The sequence below is a fragment of the Epinephelus lanceolatus genome, chromosome 14 (assembly GCF_041903045.1).
Source record: "Epinephelus lanceolatus isolate andai-2023 chromosome 14, ASM4190304v1, whole genome shotgun sequence".
Classification (NCBI taxonomy): domain Eukaryota; kingdom Metazoa; phylum Chordata; class Actinopteri; order Perciformes; family Serranidae; genus Epinephelus; species Epinephelus lanceolatus.
Window position 1 is genome coordinate 2,464,224 of NC_135747.1, and position 16,043 is coordinate 2,480,266.

The window sequence follows — 16,043 nt, forward strand, 5'->3', positions numbered from 1 at the left end:
ACAGGATGGCTTGTGCAAATGTTTGGTCTAACCTGCCTGGAGCAGTAGTTGGCTGGAGAGACTTAATACTGTAACCTAGTGCACTTCTCTGTGACTGACAACTTTCCCAAACATCTTCCCAATCTTGTTTCTGTTGTAACCCATAACAAAAGTGCATCAAAGAGGCTGCAACTGACTGATTCTTTAGATATTTCCTAAGACACTGTTAAGTATACACACAATATGAATACACACAAGCATAAAGACAAACACAAATTAAACTCACGTTTGTGCCTTAACGGTGACACTGTAGTAGACTCCTGTGGGTGTCCCTGGTCCAGGCTCCCATTTCAGAAGATGATTGAAATGGCTTGAGTTCAGGGTCAAGTTGATAGGTTGGGGGAGTTTACTCATAGCTGGAATACAAACAAACAGGACTTAAACTGTAAATACATATCAGGGCTCCTACAGCTGAGGGCAAGTTAGATTTAAAGGATAATTGAATTTCCTCTTAGGGATTAATAAAGTATTCTGGAATTTCTCAACTGTGGGATTGATAAAAGGTGTATTTTATCGTATCTTATGGCCATTTTTCATACTGGACCCTATTTCCCGGCGTAAATTGATAAAAGAGACTGATATGAACAACAATTTTTGAAATTGGTCCAGTATTGAGGGAGCTGGCAGCCGGCAGCTGCGCCATTAGCTGCAATGAAAGCACACGGGGCAACTGAACATCGTCACTTTATGTCTACTAAAAGTGATAATTTTTTCCACAGGGCAGCTCAGATTGTTACTCTAAGTGTCTGAAGCATCTGTCTACCTTTCAGTTGATCCAATCTAAAATGTTATGCCTCCTTAAGAAGATGTCTCTTTCTGAAACATCACGAGATGTGTGTGTGAGATTAGGAAAGAGTATAATAAGCTGAGTAGTTTATAGAAACTGTATTTTAGTGTTGTCTAAAAGATTTTCAATATCATGGATGATTATTTACCTGATTTATAACATGTCTCAGGCCTTTGAATTCTGTCACTGCCATTATTTGAAACAGAGTATACGCATGAAAAGTGGACAAGGAGAGCGGGAAAAAAAGGCAGCAGAGGTTTTTATTTTACTCTTTTACATATTCATTACATCTTGCTGATGCTTCTTGTTATTACACTATTCTCTTTGCTGCTGTGACACCACAAATTTCCCCGCTGTGGGAATAACAGATGATTATCTTATTTTTTGTGATCAAATTTTTCTTTAGTTTCTTTTCAAAATAGTAATAATAAATCATATATCCCAGCGCTCGACAGTGCGAGCGTTTCACTTGCATTTGCGACTAAAAATAGGTGGGTGCGAACTGTAAAAAATATTTAGGGGCACATGTGCGCATAAAAAAATCAGCCGAAGCAGCCTATATTTTTGTCAATAAAAAAATATGATAGCCTAACCGCAAATGTTGGAGGAACTCCAGCCGCCTTCCCTCTTCCCTCTTACCCGTGTGACACGGTTATGGGTGGTTTTCCAAGCCACTGTCGGCACAATGAGTATAAGTCCCACTGTCGGTAGCGTGGAAATAAGTCAAAGTGTGGAGGAGACGGACCGGGTTAAGCGGCGGACCTCCGGGGAAGCCTGCTCTGTTCTCCCCGCAGTTAGGGACCGTTCTCCACGGCCAGGCTGTTGGCTGGGTGGAAATAAGTCAAAGTGTGGCGGAGAAGAGAGACCGGGAAAAGCGGCGGACCTCCGGGGAAGCCTGCTCCGTTCTCCCCGCAGTTAGGGACCGTTCGACATGGTACCGCTGACTGGGCAGGGTGGAAATAAGTCCTGCAGAGTTTCAGAGGACCTGGAGAATGTTTTAGGATAGTAATAACATTATATAAGATAATCATATTGCAAAGATAATATATATAAGATAATAACATTAAAGACAAAATTAAATTGCAATACTTTTTCAAAGCATTCCAGGTGCACAGCCACAAACGTGAACACAAAATCAGTGTGACCGTGACAAACTGATGTTTCTGTGGTGCACAAACAGTTTAACAGACAGTTTTACATTGTCCTAAAGTCTACCATGTATCAGACGCAGCATCACCGCATCCACAGGGGCTGCCATATTTGTTTGTGGGTTATGTGACGTCAGAGGTCGGAACTGGGAGTACATCACTTTGGTATGAGTTCATGGGTGGGAAGTTACGGGTTTGACTGCCGTTCCAGTGCACTTTCACGGGTTACAGGTTGTGAAAACACGAGTTACGGGTTGCCTGGAACGCACCACAGCTCTGCTTTCCAAAGCGCGGCCGAAATATCGCGAGAACAAGCAGCGATCTCATAGCGTGCCTGAACAAGCAGCAACAGCTGGAAGGATACACTGACGAAGAGCTTCGTGAAATTGAAGAACGGAGGAGGAGAGAGAGAGGCTCAACAGGTAAAGGACGAATGGCTGCTGCAATGCTGCGTAGCTCTGGAAATTGGTGGTGTACCTGTGAGGAATGCCTCTGTTGCAAGGAATGGGACCGGTTGCAGCCTTATTTTCAAGGTCTGGATGTGACCGAGGACGAGACACCTCCACCTGGAGTAACGTTAGTATCCAGCTGGGCTTTATCTAGAGCTGGCGAGATATATTTCGAGCTAGAGGGATAAACAAACACGGCACCACACTGGTAAGGTAAGACAACACGTTTACATGTCGTTTTCTATATGTTCTCTGACATTTATCCTAACGATATGAGGCGGTCTTTGTGGAAAAAAGCTTGCTTAGTGGACTAACTTTGCACTTGAAGGTATGCCCGTTCACTTACGTTTTAACGGGTCTGACGCTACTATGCGCCCCGGCTGTATCTAGGCTAACAGCTAACATGCTAACTAATATTTTTATGTCACTAGTCACTTGAAACAAATTTAGGACGATAGGAGATGGGTTGAAATAAACCGAAATTTCCCTTTAACTGGACCACAGATATTTTGTCATTTGTACAGATCTAAACTGGACATGTGGAGGCTATTCCTCTGGGTCTTGCCACCTGAAATGGTGAACAAGACCGCATGTTCTTTGTTGATCAAACAAAGGACAGCCATTTGGCACTCATCTCCACAAGATGCCTCATGGTCACACCTAAGTGAAACACCAGTCTTCAAACATGGCTCTCTTGCCTCAAACCTTGGCTAGCCTCTGCTGGCGGTCCCCTGGTAACCCCTGTGCAGCCGGGAGGCTGGGTAACTGTCCGGGAGAAACGTAGTTCAAAGCCAAAGCCCACAGTTCACCACCAGCCTGTTCACGTTTCTAACCATTTTTCCCCACTCAGCAACACACCCGCTGAGGAGAAAACTCTGATCGTTGGCAGCTCTATTTTGAGAAACGTGAAGTTAGCAACACCAGCGGCCATAGTCAAATGTATCACTGGGGCCAGAGGGGACGACAAATTTAAAAGTCAAATTTAAAACTGCTGGCTAAGGCTAAACGTAGATTTAGTAAGATCGTTATTCACGTCGGCGGGAATGACATCCGGTTACGCAAATTGGAGGTCACTAAAATTAATGTTGCTTCGGTGTGTGAATACGCAAAAACTATGTCGGACTCCGTAGTTTTCTCCGGACCCCTCCCAAATCTGACCACTGATGACATGTTTAGCCATATGTCATCATTTAATCGCTGGCTGTCCAGGTGGTGTCCAGCAAACAATGTGGGTTTCGTTAATCAGTTGCAAACTTTCTGGGGAAAATCTGGTCTTTTTAGGAGAGACGGCATTCATCCCACTTGGAGCTGCTCACATATCTGGGAACCTGGCTAAGTTTATTAGTAATTCAAAACCCTGACAACCCAGAGTTGAGACCAGGACTCAGAGTCGCAGTCCTACACGTGTCTCTGAGCTTCTAGTGCAGTTACCCACCCACAGTTATATACAAATGGTGTCTGTCCCCCAACCACCTAAATTACCTAAATCTAAAATTAAACAAAGAGGAGTTGTGCATAACAACCTCATAAAAATTAAAACCTCTTCTGTGACAGAAAGACAAAACAGGAGAATTACATGTGGACTGTTAAATATCAGGTCTCTATCATCTAAAGCAGTGTTAGTAAACAAATTAATATCAGATAATCATATTGATTTATGCTGCATTCACATGGAATCAGGCATGGTTGGGAACAGACTACTAGCTGGCACTGTGCGTGAAGGGTGGCTTCTTGGTGAGTAAATAATTTATTTGTATAATTGTCCTAATATTAAGCCCCCTGATGCGCAGTGAGCATGTGCGCCCCCAAATATTATCCTGTCTTCACAGCATCAGTCTCTCTGTGTGTAAAGTACTCATGTCAATAAACCCCTGCGTATTTCTTAATCAGCCTCACCTCTTCCCCAGCACACTTCTGCATTCATTCATGAACATTTACACATGAACCTCTATCTTAAAGGGCTGTGAGCAGGCTATTGTATGACCCGTATGAACAAATTTGTTGTAAGTTACACAAATTTATAGGTATCTACCTTGGGGTAATCCGAGTCACCCACACGTGCTCCCACCACCCCTGAGAGAGCAGTGTCACCCACAGTTGTGGCGACTCTCTGTTCCAACGGGTTGAGCTCCTCCTCTCCTGTCCCCCCGCCTGTTTTGGCCTCACTTTGGCAGTGGGCAGCCGTCCTCCGCTTCACATCCACCTTAATGTCGGACCACTTCTTTTTTGATTCTGCGTGTGTATGCTTTTCTGACCCCACAACATCGACAGCCTCACACACACTCTCCCACTCACTCCTCTTGCGTTTAGTATTGATGCCGGAGGACAGCATGCCAAAAAGTACATTTTTGCACATCTCCACTTCAGTGAGTAGTGTCTCCAAGTCACATTCTGTGAAGTTTTTCTTTTTTTTTTTCTGATCGTGCAGAGAGGGGAAATCTCAGGTGCCGGGATTTTTTAATATGATTTGTATATTTAAATGGGGCGTGGACAGGGAGGGGTTGGGTACTCAACATGTGTCCACATTGATTGGGATGTACAAAGGAAATGTGCTTGGATTCATGCGTATGCACAGAGTCATACATCTGGATTTTGTGCGTACGACGTTTTCTGGATTTAAGTTTTTGTACATGAGGCCCCAGGTCAAGTGAAAAGCAAAGAGACACCAATATGAGTTGCTCTGTGGCAAAAATAACCACTTTTAATGGACATAAAGTGACAATGTCAGTCAGAAGGAAATTTAAACCAACTTTACAATAATCAAAACTGAAAAAATGAAAACAAATGAGAACTGACATTAGTGACTGAGGGTTAGGGGCTATTTTTTTTGTTCCAGGGAAAGGTTAGATGATCTACTTTAAATGTTTGGGGGAAAAAAAACTTTATCGACATGGCAGAGATAAGGGCAGAACAGAACTGGGAAATGTCGGTGAAGATTCTCAGTCATCCTGGTCATGGTAATCGTAAGTGCTATATCGTAGGCAACTGGTCTTGCTTGCGTTTCTTAAAGACATTTCGCCTCTCATCCTCTTGGTGCTTCTTCATTTCTAAATGACTGGTACGGAGTTGCAGGCTTTAAACTCTGTGTGGGTGTGGACCCTTAAGGCCAGTTCAGACCAAAGATTCCAGAAGCAATGAAACGGTTTAAGGACATTGCAGAGAAAAGTTTCAGTGGTTTTAATGACTCAGTTGTATATCGGCTCAGGTCTGCTCCTACAGTTGCATGGGATTCAATTGCTGTCATGCGACAGTGCCAACCACCACACCACCATGGGGTACTTTTCGACAGACAGTATATTACATACAGTTGATGTCAGTCAGCATGCCCCCGGTTTGGAGAAGCAGGCTGGAGTCTGACATGGTAGCTAAGGAATCTACTGCTTTGGAGGGGTCAGCAACAAAACATATCTTTGCAGCCTAAAAAAATCAATATCATTTTAAGTGTAAGCTATATTTAGAGTTTTTTCACTGCTTTATCTTAATGTCAGACAGTGATTTCCAATAGGAAAATAAAGCAGTTGTATCGCTCTTTTCAAAGCCAGGCTCCATTGAGAAAAACAGTGATCTAACATCACTTAACACAGGAGCTTCTGGTCAGTTGCTGCCTTGAACAATTAGTTTGTGTTATTGTGTGACTTTATCAGTTTGCTGACGTTCACCAAAGTTAAAAAATTACACAAACAACCAGACTGATTGAAGCAATGATAGACCAGCTGCTCCTGTCTTCAGCAAGCTAAAATGACATTTTTATATGGACTCTGGTGGCTTCGTTGAGAGCAAAGATGGGGAATTGAAGCTGTATCAGCTTACCCCTTGAAACAGGCTATCTGACAGAAAGGTAAAACAACGAAAATACTGTCAATGTAGCGTGGACTTAAACTAATATTGAATTTCAGGTGACTAAAATAAGTCTTGTTGCTGACCCCTCCACAGCAGTACATTGCTTAGCTTCTGTGTCCGACTCCAGCCTGCTTCTCCACCTGACATCTACTGCATATAGTACATTGACTATGGAAACCCATACAACCCCACGTCAAAAAATCTGATCCCTTTAATGAATTCAATGCCATTAAAGACTTTTTAAGGATCCGCGGGTACCCTCTTGTAGATTTTGATCTGATATGCAACTCAGTCATGTCAGTGTTCCTTATTTCATGCTAAACCACACTGTACATTGTCGAGAGATCCTACACAACTTATTGAAGTAACTTAACAGGAATAGAAATTCTTCAAAATAAAGCCTGCATTTAGGTTTCAAGGAGTACTGCTGCATATATGAAAAAAAAGTGAAAAAGCCTTTAAAGCTATAGTTGGTAATCCTGTTCAGAAACACTTTTTGTTATACTGGGTGAAATGGTCCTTCCATCCTGAGAGTAGTCAATACATAATGTGTTCAGAAAAAGGAACGAAAAAAAATCCGACCTCTGCGGCAGCTGCAGGCCTGTAAAAACTCTGACCAATCCCTGCCTCTCGGTGCGAGTGGAAAGAACCAATCAGATGCCTTCATGTCTCGTGCTTATATATATCGCTCTGATCCTGCCCACGCCCCCCTCTGTCCCTCCCTCCTCCCTGCGTGCACTCATCACGTGTCACCGTTGCCGGAAATATTCAACACACTCCTCAGCAGAAATACCGAGTTAGCAGGAGAATAAGTTTGCTGAACAATGGCAGAGAAAATGCAGCAAAAAGTACCACTTCCAGCATTACTTGTAACGGCTTGCCCTGCTTAACAGGCTAAGAAAAGAAAGTCGGAGGCAGAGAAGGCTGCGACGAAAAAGGCTTTGAATAAAGCGAGAGGACAAACCAGAGTAAACATCGGTGCAGCTTTTGAACCGTGGAGACAACTGAGGGAGCTGAAGGGCCTGAAAAGTGATGCAGAGGTTGCTGTCTTTCTGTTAGACAGGTAATTATTTGTTTTGCTTCGGGGGGATTTGTTATTTTCATGCATTATGTAACGTTAGCCAACTTAGCCAACGTAGCCAACTTTTGTAGCTGGTATTAGCCTAATGCTAACATTAGCTTCTCTGTCGGTGTACTGCAGGATGCGCGTTCAAGTTTGTGGGGGCGTGGCTTTGGACAGAGCACTGATGGGAGGGGGAGGAGGGTGGTGGAGCTTAGAGGAGGTGCCACTTTCAAATCTTTCTAGCTGTCCAACATTACCAACTACAGCTTTAAGTGGCTACAGAGGGAGCTGCATAAAATCTGATACTGTGACATACTGGAGTCTTAAACTTATTAGCTGACAGTCAAGTGGCATTGTGGGTAATGTAGGCGCAAGGTTTTGACAATTTAAAAGGTTCCATTGAGAAAAAAAAAAAAGATATCTCTGCTAAATCATTTTTTTTTAAATGGTGCATTGTTAGTTATTGGAGTGCAATACTTAATCAGCAGAGTACACATTTACAGAACAGTCGGGATGGGGGTAAAAAATCAATACAGTATTGCGATATCTTTGTGTGGCAATATCGTATCAATACATGGACTCCAAGTATTGATTCTTTTTATTATGTAAATTATGAATATTACAAATAAAATTTAAATTTTTGGTGGCCTACTAGAATAATAAAATCAGTATCTTTTTCTGTCCACTAGATATCTGCTGCAATAAAAATGACTAAAGTAAGATGAACACATTTAAAATCACAATTATATTGTATCGTGACTAAAGTATTGTGATAGCCTAATATTGTATCGCGGGGCCTCTGGTGATTCCAACCCCTACAGAATAGGGTTTGACATGCTTGTTTTTTTTTTTTAAAAAAAAAGAAAAAAAAAAGATTCATCTCTGTTTAAATGAAGACTTTGTAGAAGAATTGTACAACAACTTTAAGCCCCATTCTTTATAAAAATTTGTAGAGAAACCACAAATTACCTAACAAGATGGCGGCATGGATGGACACAGCGGCCACTCTCTCTCCAAGTTTGGTGCCTTAAATTGTGTGTTCCAGTGTATGTTTGTGTGCTTTGTGTTTACGTCTGTGTGCGTCGTTCAACATCTACGTTGCTCAAAAGATACAGTCGCCACTGCTTTCTGGATGTAAGAAATAAGTCAAAACATCACAACTTGGACCAGAAAGTCAAAGAGGAACTTTGGGGCCTGGCCTTCTCCGCCAGACTACTACATCACCGGACCCGCCTGCTATGTCACACCCAGAGATCAGGCGCTAGAAGCAGTGTAAAAGGAAACAGAAGCGAGGCAAGCACGGAGGCATCCAGGCTAGGCTAGCAGCTAGCCCACACAGAGCAGCGATATCATCCCTCATTATGGCCAATGTATGCTTACTTGACAACAAACAGACCACATACAGCTCCTGAGATCTGCTCAGCGTGATGTAAGGGACTGCTGTGTTTTCATTTTTATGGAGACATGGCTTAATGACAACATCCCGGACTCCGCTATCCAGCAAGCTGGGCTACCACGACTGTGGTGGGCCTCATTTCCAACAATGATGAAGCCAACTACAGGAGTGAGGTGAGCCGACTGGTCCAGTGGTGTAAGGACGACAATCTCTTCCTCGATGTGGGGAAGACCAAAGAGATTATCATTGACTTCAGGAGAAGAATTCCACAGCATCCCCCACCGACCATCGACGGTGCTGCTGTGGAGAGAGTGAGCAGCACCAAGCTCCTGTGGGGTGCATATCAAAGCTCAACCACGCCTCTACTTCCTCTGCAAACTGAGGAGAGCAAGAGTCCCACCACCCCCATCATGTGCTCTTTCCACAGAGGCACCATTGAGAGTGTCATCACTGGCTGCATCACTGTGTGGCACGGAGGCTGCACAGCCTCCTACCGGAAGACTGCAACGCATAGTGAATACAGCCAGCAAGATCATTGGTACAAGGGGGAAAGGGGATTTATGGTTGTGCGTAGACCCTACGCACATAGCCTACGCACATCTACGTCGTTGTGAGCATTTTTACTTGGTGTGTCTGTGTCACTCTGCAGTTACAACTCCAAAACACTAGTCGGTGGCGGAGGTTCCTGTGAAGTGCTATAATGTTTAATTAATTCAAAACACACATTAAATTTGGCTAAATAGAGACACTTTCAAACACAAGTACACAATTTGGCTTCACTATAACTCGCAGCATTAACAGACAAACACTTGTTAATCCGGACACATTTTCCCCACAACATGCTAACCATATTAGCACAAGCCTATGGTGGAGCAACTTACATTGACTTGAATGGCTACGATTAGTTCCGGCACCCGTGCCTCGGCCGGATCGCGCACGCGACAGATCCAGTGGACATCCGGCTAGCGTGGGAAGTCACCTGCCATCGATACATTGCTGGTCGGAATTGTACCAAGGTAAGCAAACTGCTGATGAATTTAGATTTGAAACCATGTGCCCTGCATGAATAACTAAAACACACTTGTGATGAAAAAACCTTTTTGTTAGATGAGTCTGCTGAATTTCTTTATGCACAAATCGGAAGTGCTATATCGTAGGCAACTGGACTTGCTTGCGTTTCAGTTGTCTACAATATAGCACTTATGATTACCATGACCTGGATGACTGAGAATCTTCACCGACTTTATGCACAAATGTACACAGGTCATTGAAAGTCCTTGAATTTATCTATTTCTGTATGAAATTACATGAAAATAGGATTTCGCCGTGTGAATTTTCAAAATTTTCTCGGGGGAGAACCCCCCTTGAAATCTTTCTGTTTGTCACAAGAGGACACATTACTGGATTTTTTTAAGCAGATGATCAATACTACCATAGATTGATGAAATTGACCTTAAAACACTGTAAAACAAATACTGAGTGTCTATGGACGTAAGTGGGGCTTAGGCCTACAGATATTAATATGTAAACGTACACTCATTTCTTCTGTTTGCCACATGTGCATATTAACTCTTTTAAGGTTAAAAAAAAAATAAAAAATGTGCCACCATGTCCACATACATTCATGACCACGCACACACAAGCAGATATTACGTCACAAGGTAAAATCTCACTCCGGCCCTCTGACCAAAGTTCGCAACCCTGTGTAAAACCCGGGACAACAGCAACATTTAAAAAGGTAACGGTACACAATTTGGCTTCATAACAACTCACAAGATTCACTGACGAAACAACGGTCATACTAAACATGTTTTGAAAACAAATACAACATGCTTACGTTATTTTCGCCAGCCTATGGCATTTTACATTGTATAAATTAGCCTAGCGGGGAGCAGAGATTTCCTCTTCTCATATGAAACCTGGATAAATCCCTGAAGGATAAATCACACACAAGACTTAAAATGCTATTTCAGTGGAGGCTTTACTGTCTTCACAATTTATTGTTTCTTATCTGTGAAATAAAAGTAAAGCTTCGTTTCCACTGAGGGAAATGGTGTCAGTATACAGACATAGACAGGAGGTTGGCATCACCGGGACACGTAGTTACAATTCTGGGGAGGTGCACATCAGGCTACGGCATAGGCTCTATGTCGATGTTGAGCCTACGGCGTAGCTACGCCGTCGATTCAATGCAGAAGTATAAATTCTCTGTCACCCGTAGAGCTATCAGCATTGCTGGTGATTGTACATAGGTTTAGAGTATCTTCTAGAGTGTCTTGTCTTTTAGTTACACTGCTTAGTTTTATTTTTGTTTTTACTTGTATATATTGTTTCTATTGTTTTATTCTTATTCCAATTTAGCTTTTGTTTAGCCCTTAAATTGTATGACATTAATACTAGGTGAGAGGGAAACAGCATTTCTCTTCTCTGTATGTCCTGCACATACAGCAAATTGACACTAAAAACCTTTTGAACCTTTTGAAATTGCTGTGTAGCCTATACTGCTCAGTGAGCAGCAACTCATGTGCTGCTAAGTTTGCTCGTTATATTTAAATCATCATCATAGAGAAAATATAATTTATTCAAACTGGGCCTCATGTCAGTCACCATTAAAAGGACCAAACATGTGGTCTTCAGAGGAGGTGCTTCCAGGTGTCACTGGGTTTCTGGGTTATGAGACAGACGCACCACATCATGTGACGGTGTACTCACCTGGCAAGACCTGAGGCAGCCATGTGAGCATCCAAATGAGAGCGGTCATGACAGCCAAACCATGGCAGCTTCACTGCCATCAGCCTCTCAAGCAGTCACCACACTTCTATGGCCTCTGCTGCTGCTTTCACTTTCTCTATGAACATCTGTCATAACAAATCTGGAGTTAATACTGCTACCAGTCATATGTCAAATCCATGCAGTTATTAGACCTCGCTTTGGAAAAAAAGCGTCTGTGAAATAAATTTAGTTAATGTGATGAATATAAAGTGTGTATAAAACTTCATGTAGTTATTTTTCACTGACACCATGTTTGACATTTATTCTTTTTGAAACGACCTGCAACAATTGCAATACTACGCCAAGTTAACTTAGGCCTAGGTGTTAATACCCAAGGCTGTATATTAGGCTACACAGTCTATGATAATAGTAGAGTCAGACTGCATACAGTTCTCGGGTAATAACCATTTTCTTTTATACTGCAACTACTGTCAGTGAGTGAGTTGCAAAATACCTTCGCGTTGCCTGTGTTAACCTCCCGACTTAGTTAGCTTAAAACATCCACTTCAATGTTATTTACTTTCTTTAGAGAACGCTTTCAAAATGACCATGCTAAAGACAGATAACGCTATCTAACGCTAACGTTAACGTTACCATAGCCAGAAACGGTATGCTTCATATTCGTCTTCGGGACGCCCACTCGCCGGAAATGTATCTATCAGTAGCTAGCTAACGGGCAAGCATTTACTCAGAATAGGTCAAGAGCAACATACTGTTTGTAACATCATGTTTGTAACATTTTACAGCTACCTGTCCTGGGAAGCCTGCCATCTTTAGCCACCAACCTCAGCTGCAGAAGGAAAGTCGAGAGCAACGAACACAATGTATCCACTGTACAGAATACTGCCGCTCCTGCTGCCTTCAGGGACTTCTAGTTGAAGACGTGTACACAGTTTGACGGCGCGATGTGGCATTTAGCTTACTGACTGGATACTAAAGAAAGAATGATAAAATATCAATTAGCAGTTATGGATTGTTTTAATTTGCAGATAAATTGTAACTTTGTCTGTTCAGCCATAATATACAACATAAAAATGCGACACAAAACAAATTAGTCTGTTGTTGTTGTAGTGTGAGATGACCAATAACAAATAAATAGAAATAATAATAAAATAAACGCCAGCTGACCGGTGGTGACCAGACCGCACCTTCATCACAGAAAAAAAAATGCTCATAAAGGTCTTTTGCGCCCTTTGGGATTTTTCCATGGGTCTTCCAGGTTTTTCCAAGTCCCAGGTACTTTTTCCTTGGGATGGTGAAGGCATGACCTGCCCTACTCTGCCTCTGATTGGCTTACCCTTACATTCTCCACACTAACCCTGACCAATCTCACTCCTCTTGTCTAAACATTACCAACACAACCGAAGAAGGCAAGGGGAACTAGCCATTCAGTGGGAGAGTGGGGCGGGTCATGCCTTCGCCATCCTGGGAATAGAAAAATTTGCTGGCTGCAGCGGTGATTTCAATTTGTCCGGCGGTATTTGAAGGCAGCATCTGAGGAGGGTGTTGATAGGAAATCAGGTGACCTACTGGAACACAGTACACACTTACATGATTTCAAATAACGGCAAAAAGCTCCACTTCTGGGCCTCCTGTCGCTGACAGCACTTAGGTCTACACCAGGGTCCTTAGCTTTGCTCTGGGGCCACTACTGCAAAATGACAGGAGGCCAGGGGGTTAATAAACAAACAATAGGCTAATATTTATCAAATGAAATGAAAAAACAAAAACAAGGCAAATCCAGTAGCAGCAGACCTGGGGCCTGTATCATGAAGCAGGATTAATGTCTTAGCGAGGTAACTTCAGGGTTAACCCTGGGTTTTCGGTCTCACGAAGCCGGTTCAGTTCTTATCGGGGTAGATCACCATGGTAACTTACTCTGAACGGCTATCCTGCTTCGGAGCAGGGTAAGTTCAGGGTTGAATCTGATCCTATAAAAAGCACCACCCACTGGCTAATCAGCTGTTCGGAAAAAAATGACTCCGCTGACAGAAATGCAGTCCAGTCATGATGGGAAGTTTAATTCATTTGATTGATTTTGATTTGAAAGTTTATTTTGAACATTAAAAAAGAAAAGAAAGCAACAACAACAGACAATGAAAAGATTGTTCAAAAAGGAGTGGAAAGAAGTCAAAATTTCATCTCACCCCTTCATAAGAAAGAAACTGATCATTTGCGGACACTTAATATATTAGTGCCAACATTTTGTTTTGTTGGAGGAAATGATCCCTGTTAAAGATAATGGGCCTAATTGACAGCTTTGCTGCTGGAAATGTGGAAAGTAGCCTATATGTCTACACTTCATGGTGTTTGAGGGATTTTCCTTTTTGTTTTTTAAAGAGGGAGAGTAGGTATATTTTTGCGCAGCTGTTAATTTCTAACACAGCTCAATATCAGGATGATTTTATTCAGACTATCAATTTGGTGTTGATATGATTTAATTGTGGCGTCAGCTTTAAGCTTTATTGTAGCATATATAACGTTATGACAAAGCAGACCAATTTATCAGACGCAATGATGTTAGACGATAATTGTAATACACGCAGTTCATCTGCGCAGCATTGATTTCATGGGATTCAAGGATGTGATCAGTGTCAGATGTACAGGTACAGGTACTGTAGCTACTTGAACCAGTGATGAGTAATTTAACCTACACATAATTTTATTTGCTACCTTGTTTTATCTTGATTTTTCCCTCTCTCCTCCTGTTTCTTCTTTCCTGACTCGTTTTTTTTTCTTCTCTATCATGTGATTTCATTGATGTTTTGACAGGGGAATTTCTTTGATAAGCTTTTAGTGGCTTCTAACCTCTCCGGTACTTTTCTTTTTTTAATCTTGTAAATTTTATACTGTCTGTTTTTAACATTATGTGCCAATAAACTAATCTAAACTAAAAAAACATTATTCATCCCGTTATGCGTTGCCACACGTTTCCTCCTCCTGCAGCTGCCACGGTGTGGCCTTTTCTGTAATGTTGCTTTTCTTCTCCTCATATTTTAGTAGAATTAATCTCTGATCCTCACGAGAAATACTTTTTTCTCCCTCACATACGGCGCTCTGTGAGGACGCTCAGTGACGCTGCGCTTCTCTCATGATTGTGATTGGTCCGCTGCGTGCGCGTTCACAGCTCTTGATAAAGCAACACTGGGTTGAGTTGCCGAGTTGATATCCAGCTTCGTGATACCGATTATCCTGATTGCCATCGTTAGGGTTAGTCAACCCAGGATAGGTCTGGGTAACCCAGGAAAGGTTGATCTTGCTTCGTGATACAGGCTCCTGTACAGGTCAGGTGTATGCAGGGGCCTTTCTAGGATTTATAGATATTAAGATCCCCCTTTGGCATTTTTTTAAATAAATATACGTGCTCTATTTTGATGTTTTTGATGCATTCCAGCACCTAATTTACAAACAAAGTACAAAAAAATCCCAGTGTGAAACAATTTATTTTCATTGTAATTTAGAAAATGGTCAGCAAGCCAGCAAGCACCAAGTGGCAACCTTCTGGGCTAAAAAAATGAAGCCAACACATAAATGCCATAAAAAAACTGCACTTCCTTGAACAGCCACTCCAGGCTGGTTCAATCACCATAGATCCCCATGTTAAAATGCCAAACTTTACAGCAGAAATACATGTTTACAGCCTGGTACAAAAGACGATTTTGGCCTCTAAAGCTAATTTCCCCCTTCATAACAACTGTACAGGGGTTATTTTTTTTAATAACTCACCTGTTTACATTTTATCGAGGCTTAAAGTTACACATAATTAAGGGCCTGCTGCTTTGAGTGACAGGCTGTCCGCCAATAGTCAAATCCACCCCTCAGCCTCTCAGTCAAAGTAGCTACCATGCCAGCCTCTCAGACAAATCCACCCCTCAGTCCTCCACAGTGTCAACCTCTCGCCCAAATATGGTCACTGCTTGCTCAAAAACAAAACAAGATTATGACGCCCAAAATTCCTGAAACAGGATTTAAAACAGGAGTCCATAAACCAATGGACGACATCATGGTAGCTACTTCCATTATTTTTACAGTCCAAGGCAAGCACTCTATCATGAGCCACAGGGCATAAGTTAAGTATCACTGGTCTATTCCATCTCTATTCTGAAGTGACCAAAAGAAGGGCCACATTCAGATCATACTGAATGGACATGGATTGTAGGGATGGAATAGATTCCTATTTTTGGAACTTGTGAGTATTTACACTGTTAGATATGGTTGCTTAACTGCAGAGTTGAAGCTGGACTGAAGGATTTAAAATATGCCTTTTTAACAAAACAAAAGCACAGGTGTAATCAATGAAATGTTGACTGAATTCCATTGATTTGCTTCAGTTACCCTAAAATGGTGATGTGAATGTTGCGTCACCTTCATGCTTACTGGGACCCATGGATATTGTTAATGTTATTAATAATGGCTGCACTTATCGTGCTTTGACAGGTCAAAATGTCTACTATGAAAAATAATTAGATAACCATATCATAACTAAACAACATTGTCTACCATAAGGTAGGTAGGTAGGTGTTTGTTTGACTTTTCAGGCTGTTACCTG

General features: G+C 42.1%; 1 protein-coding gene across 3 annotated transcripts in view; it reads right to left on the reverse strand.

Annotated features, from left to right (window-relative positions):
- Positions 1 to 15,981, reverse strand: part of LOC117251230 (uncharacterized) — a 57,137-nt gene extending 41,156 nt beyond the window's left edge. The window contains exons 1-4 of one of the 3 annotated variants that reach the window (XM_078174274.1): positions 12,623 to 15,981; positions 12,280 to 12,427; positions 11,435 to 11,580; positions 266 to 395 (exon numbers count right to left, since the gene is read on the reverse strand). In XM_078174274.1, the coding sequence (XP_078030400.1) occupies positions 266 to 395; positions 11,435 to 11,483 (179 nt within the window). In that variant the 5' untranslated portion in view covers positions 11,484 to 11,580; positions 12,280 to 12,427; positions 12,623 to 15,981. Of the gene's footprint in view, positions 1 to 265; positions 396 to 11,434; positions 11,581 to 12,244; positions 12,428 to 12,622 lie in introns of all 3 variants that reach the window. The other 2 variants (XM_078174273.1, XM_078174275.1) reach the window with 2 other exon arrangements.
- Positions 15,982 to 16,043: the final 62 nt, after the last annotated feature.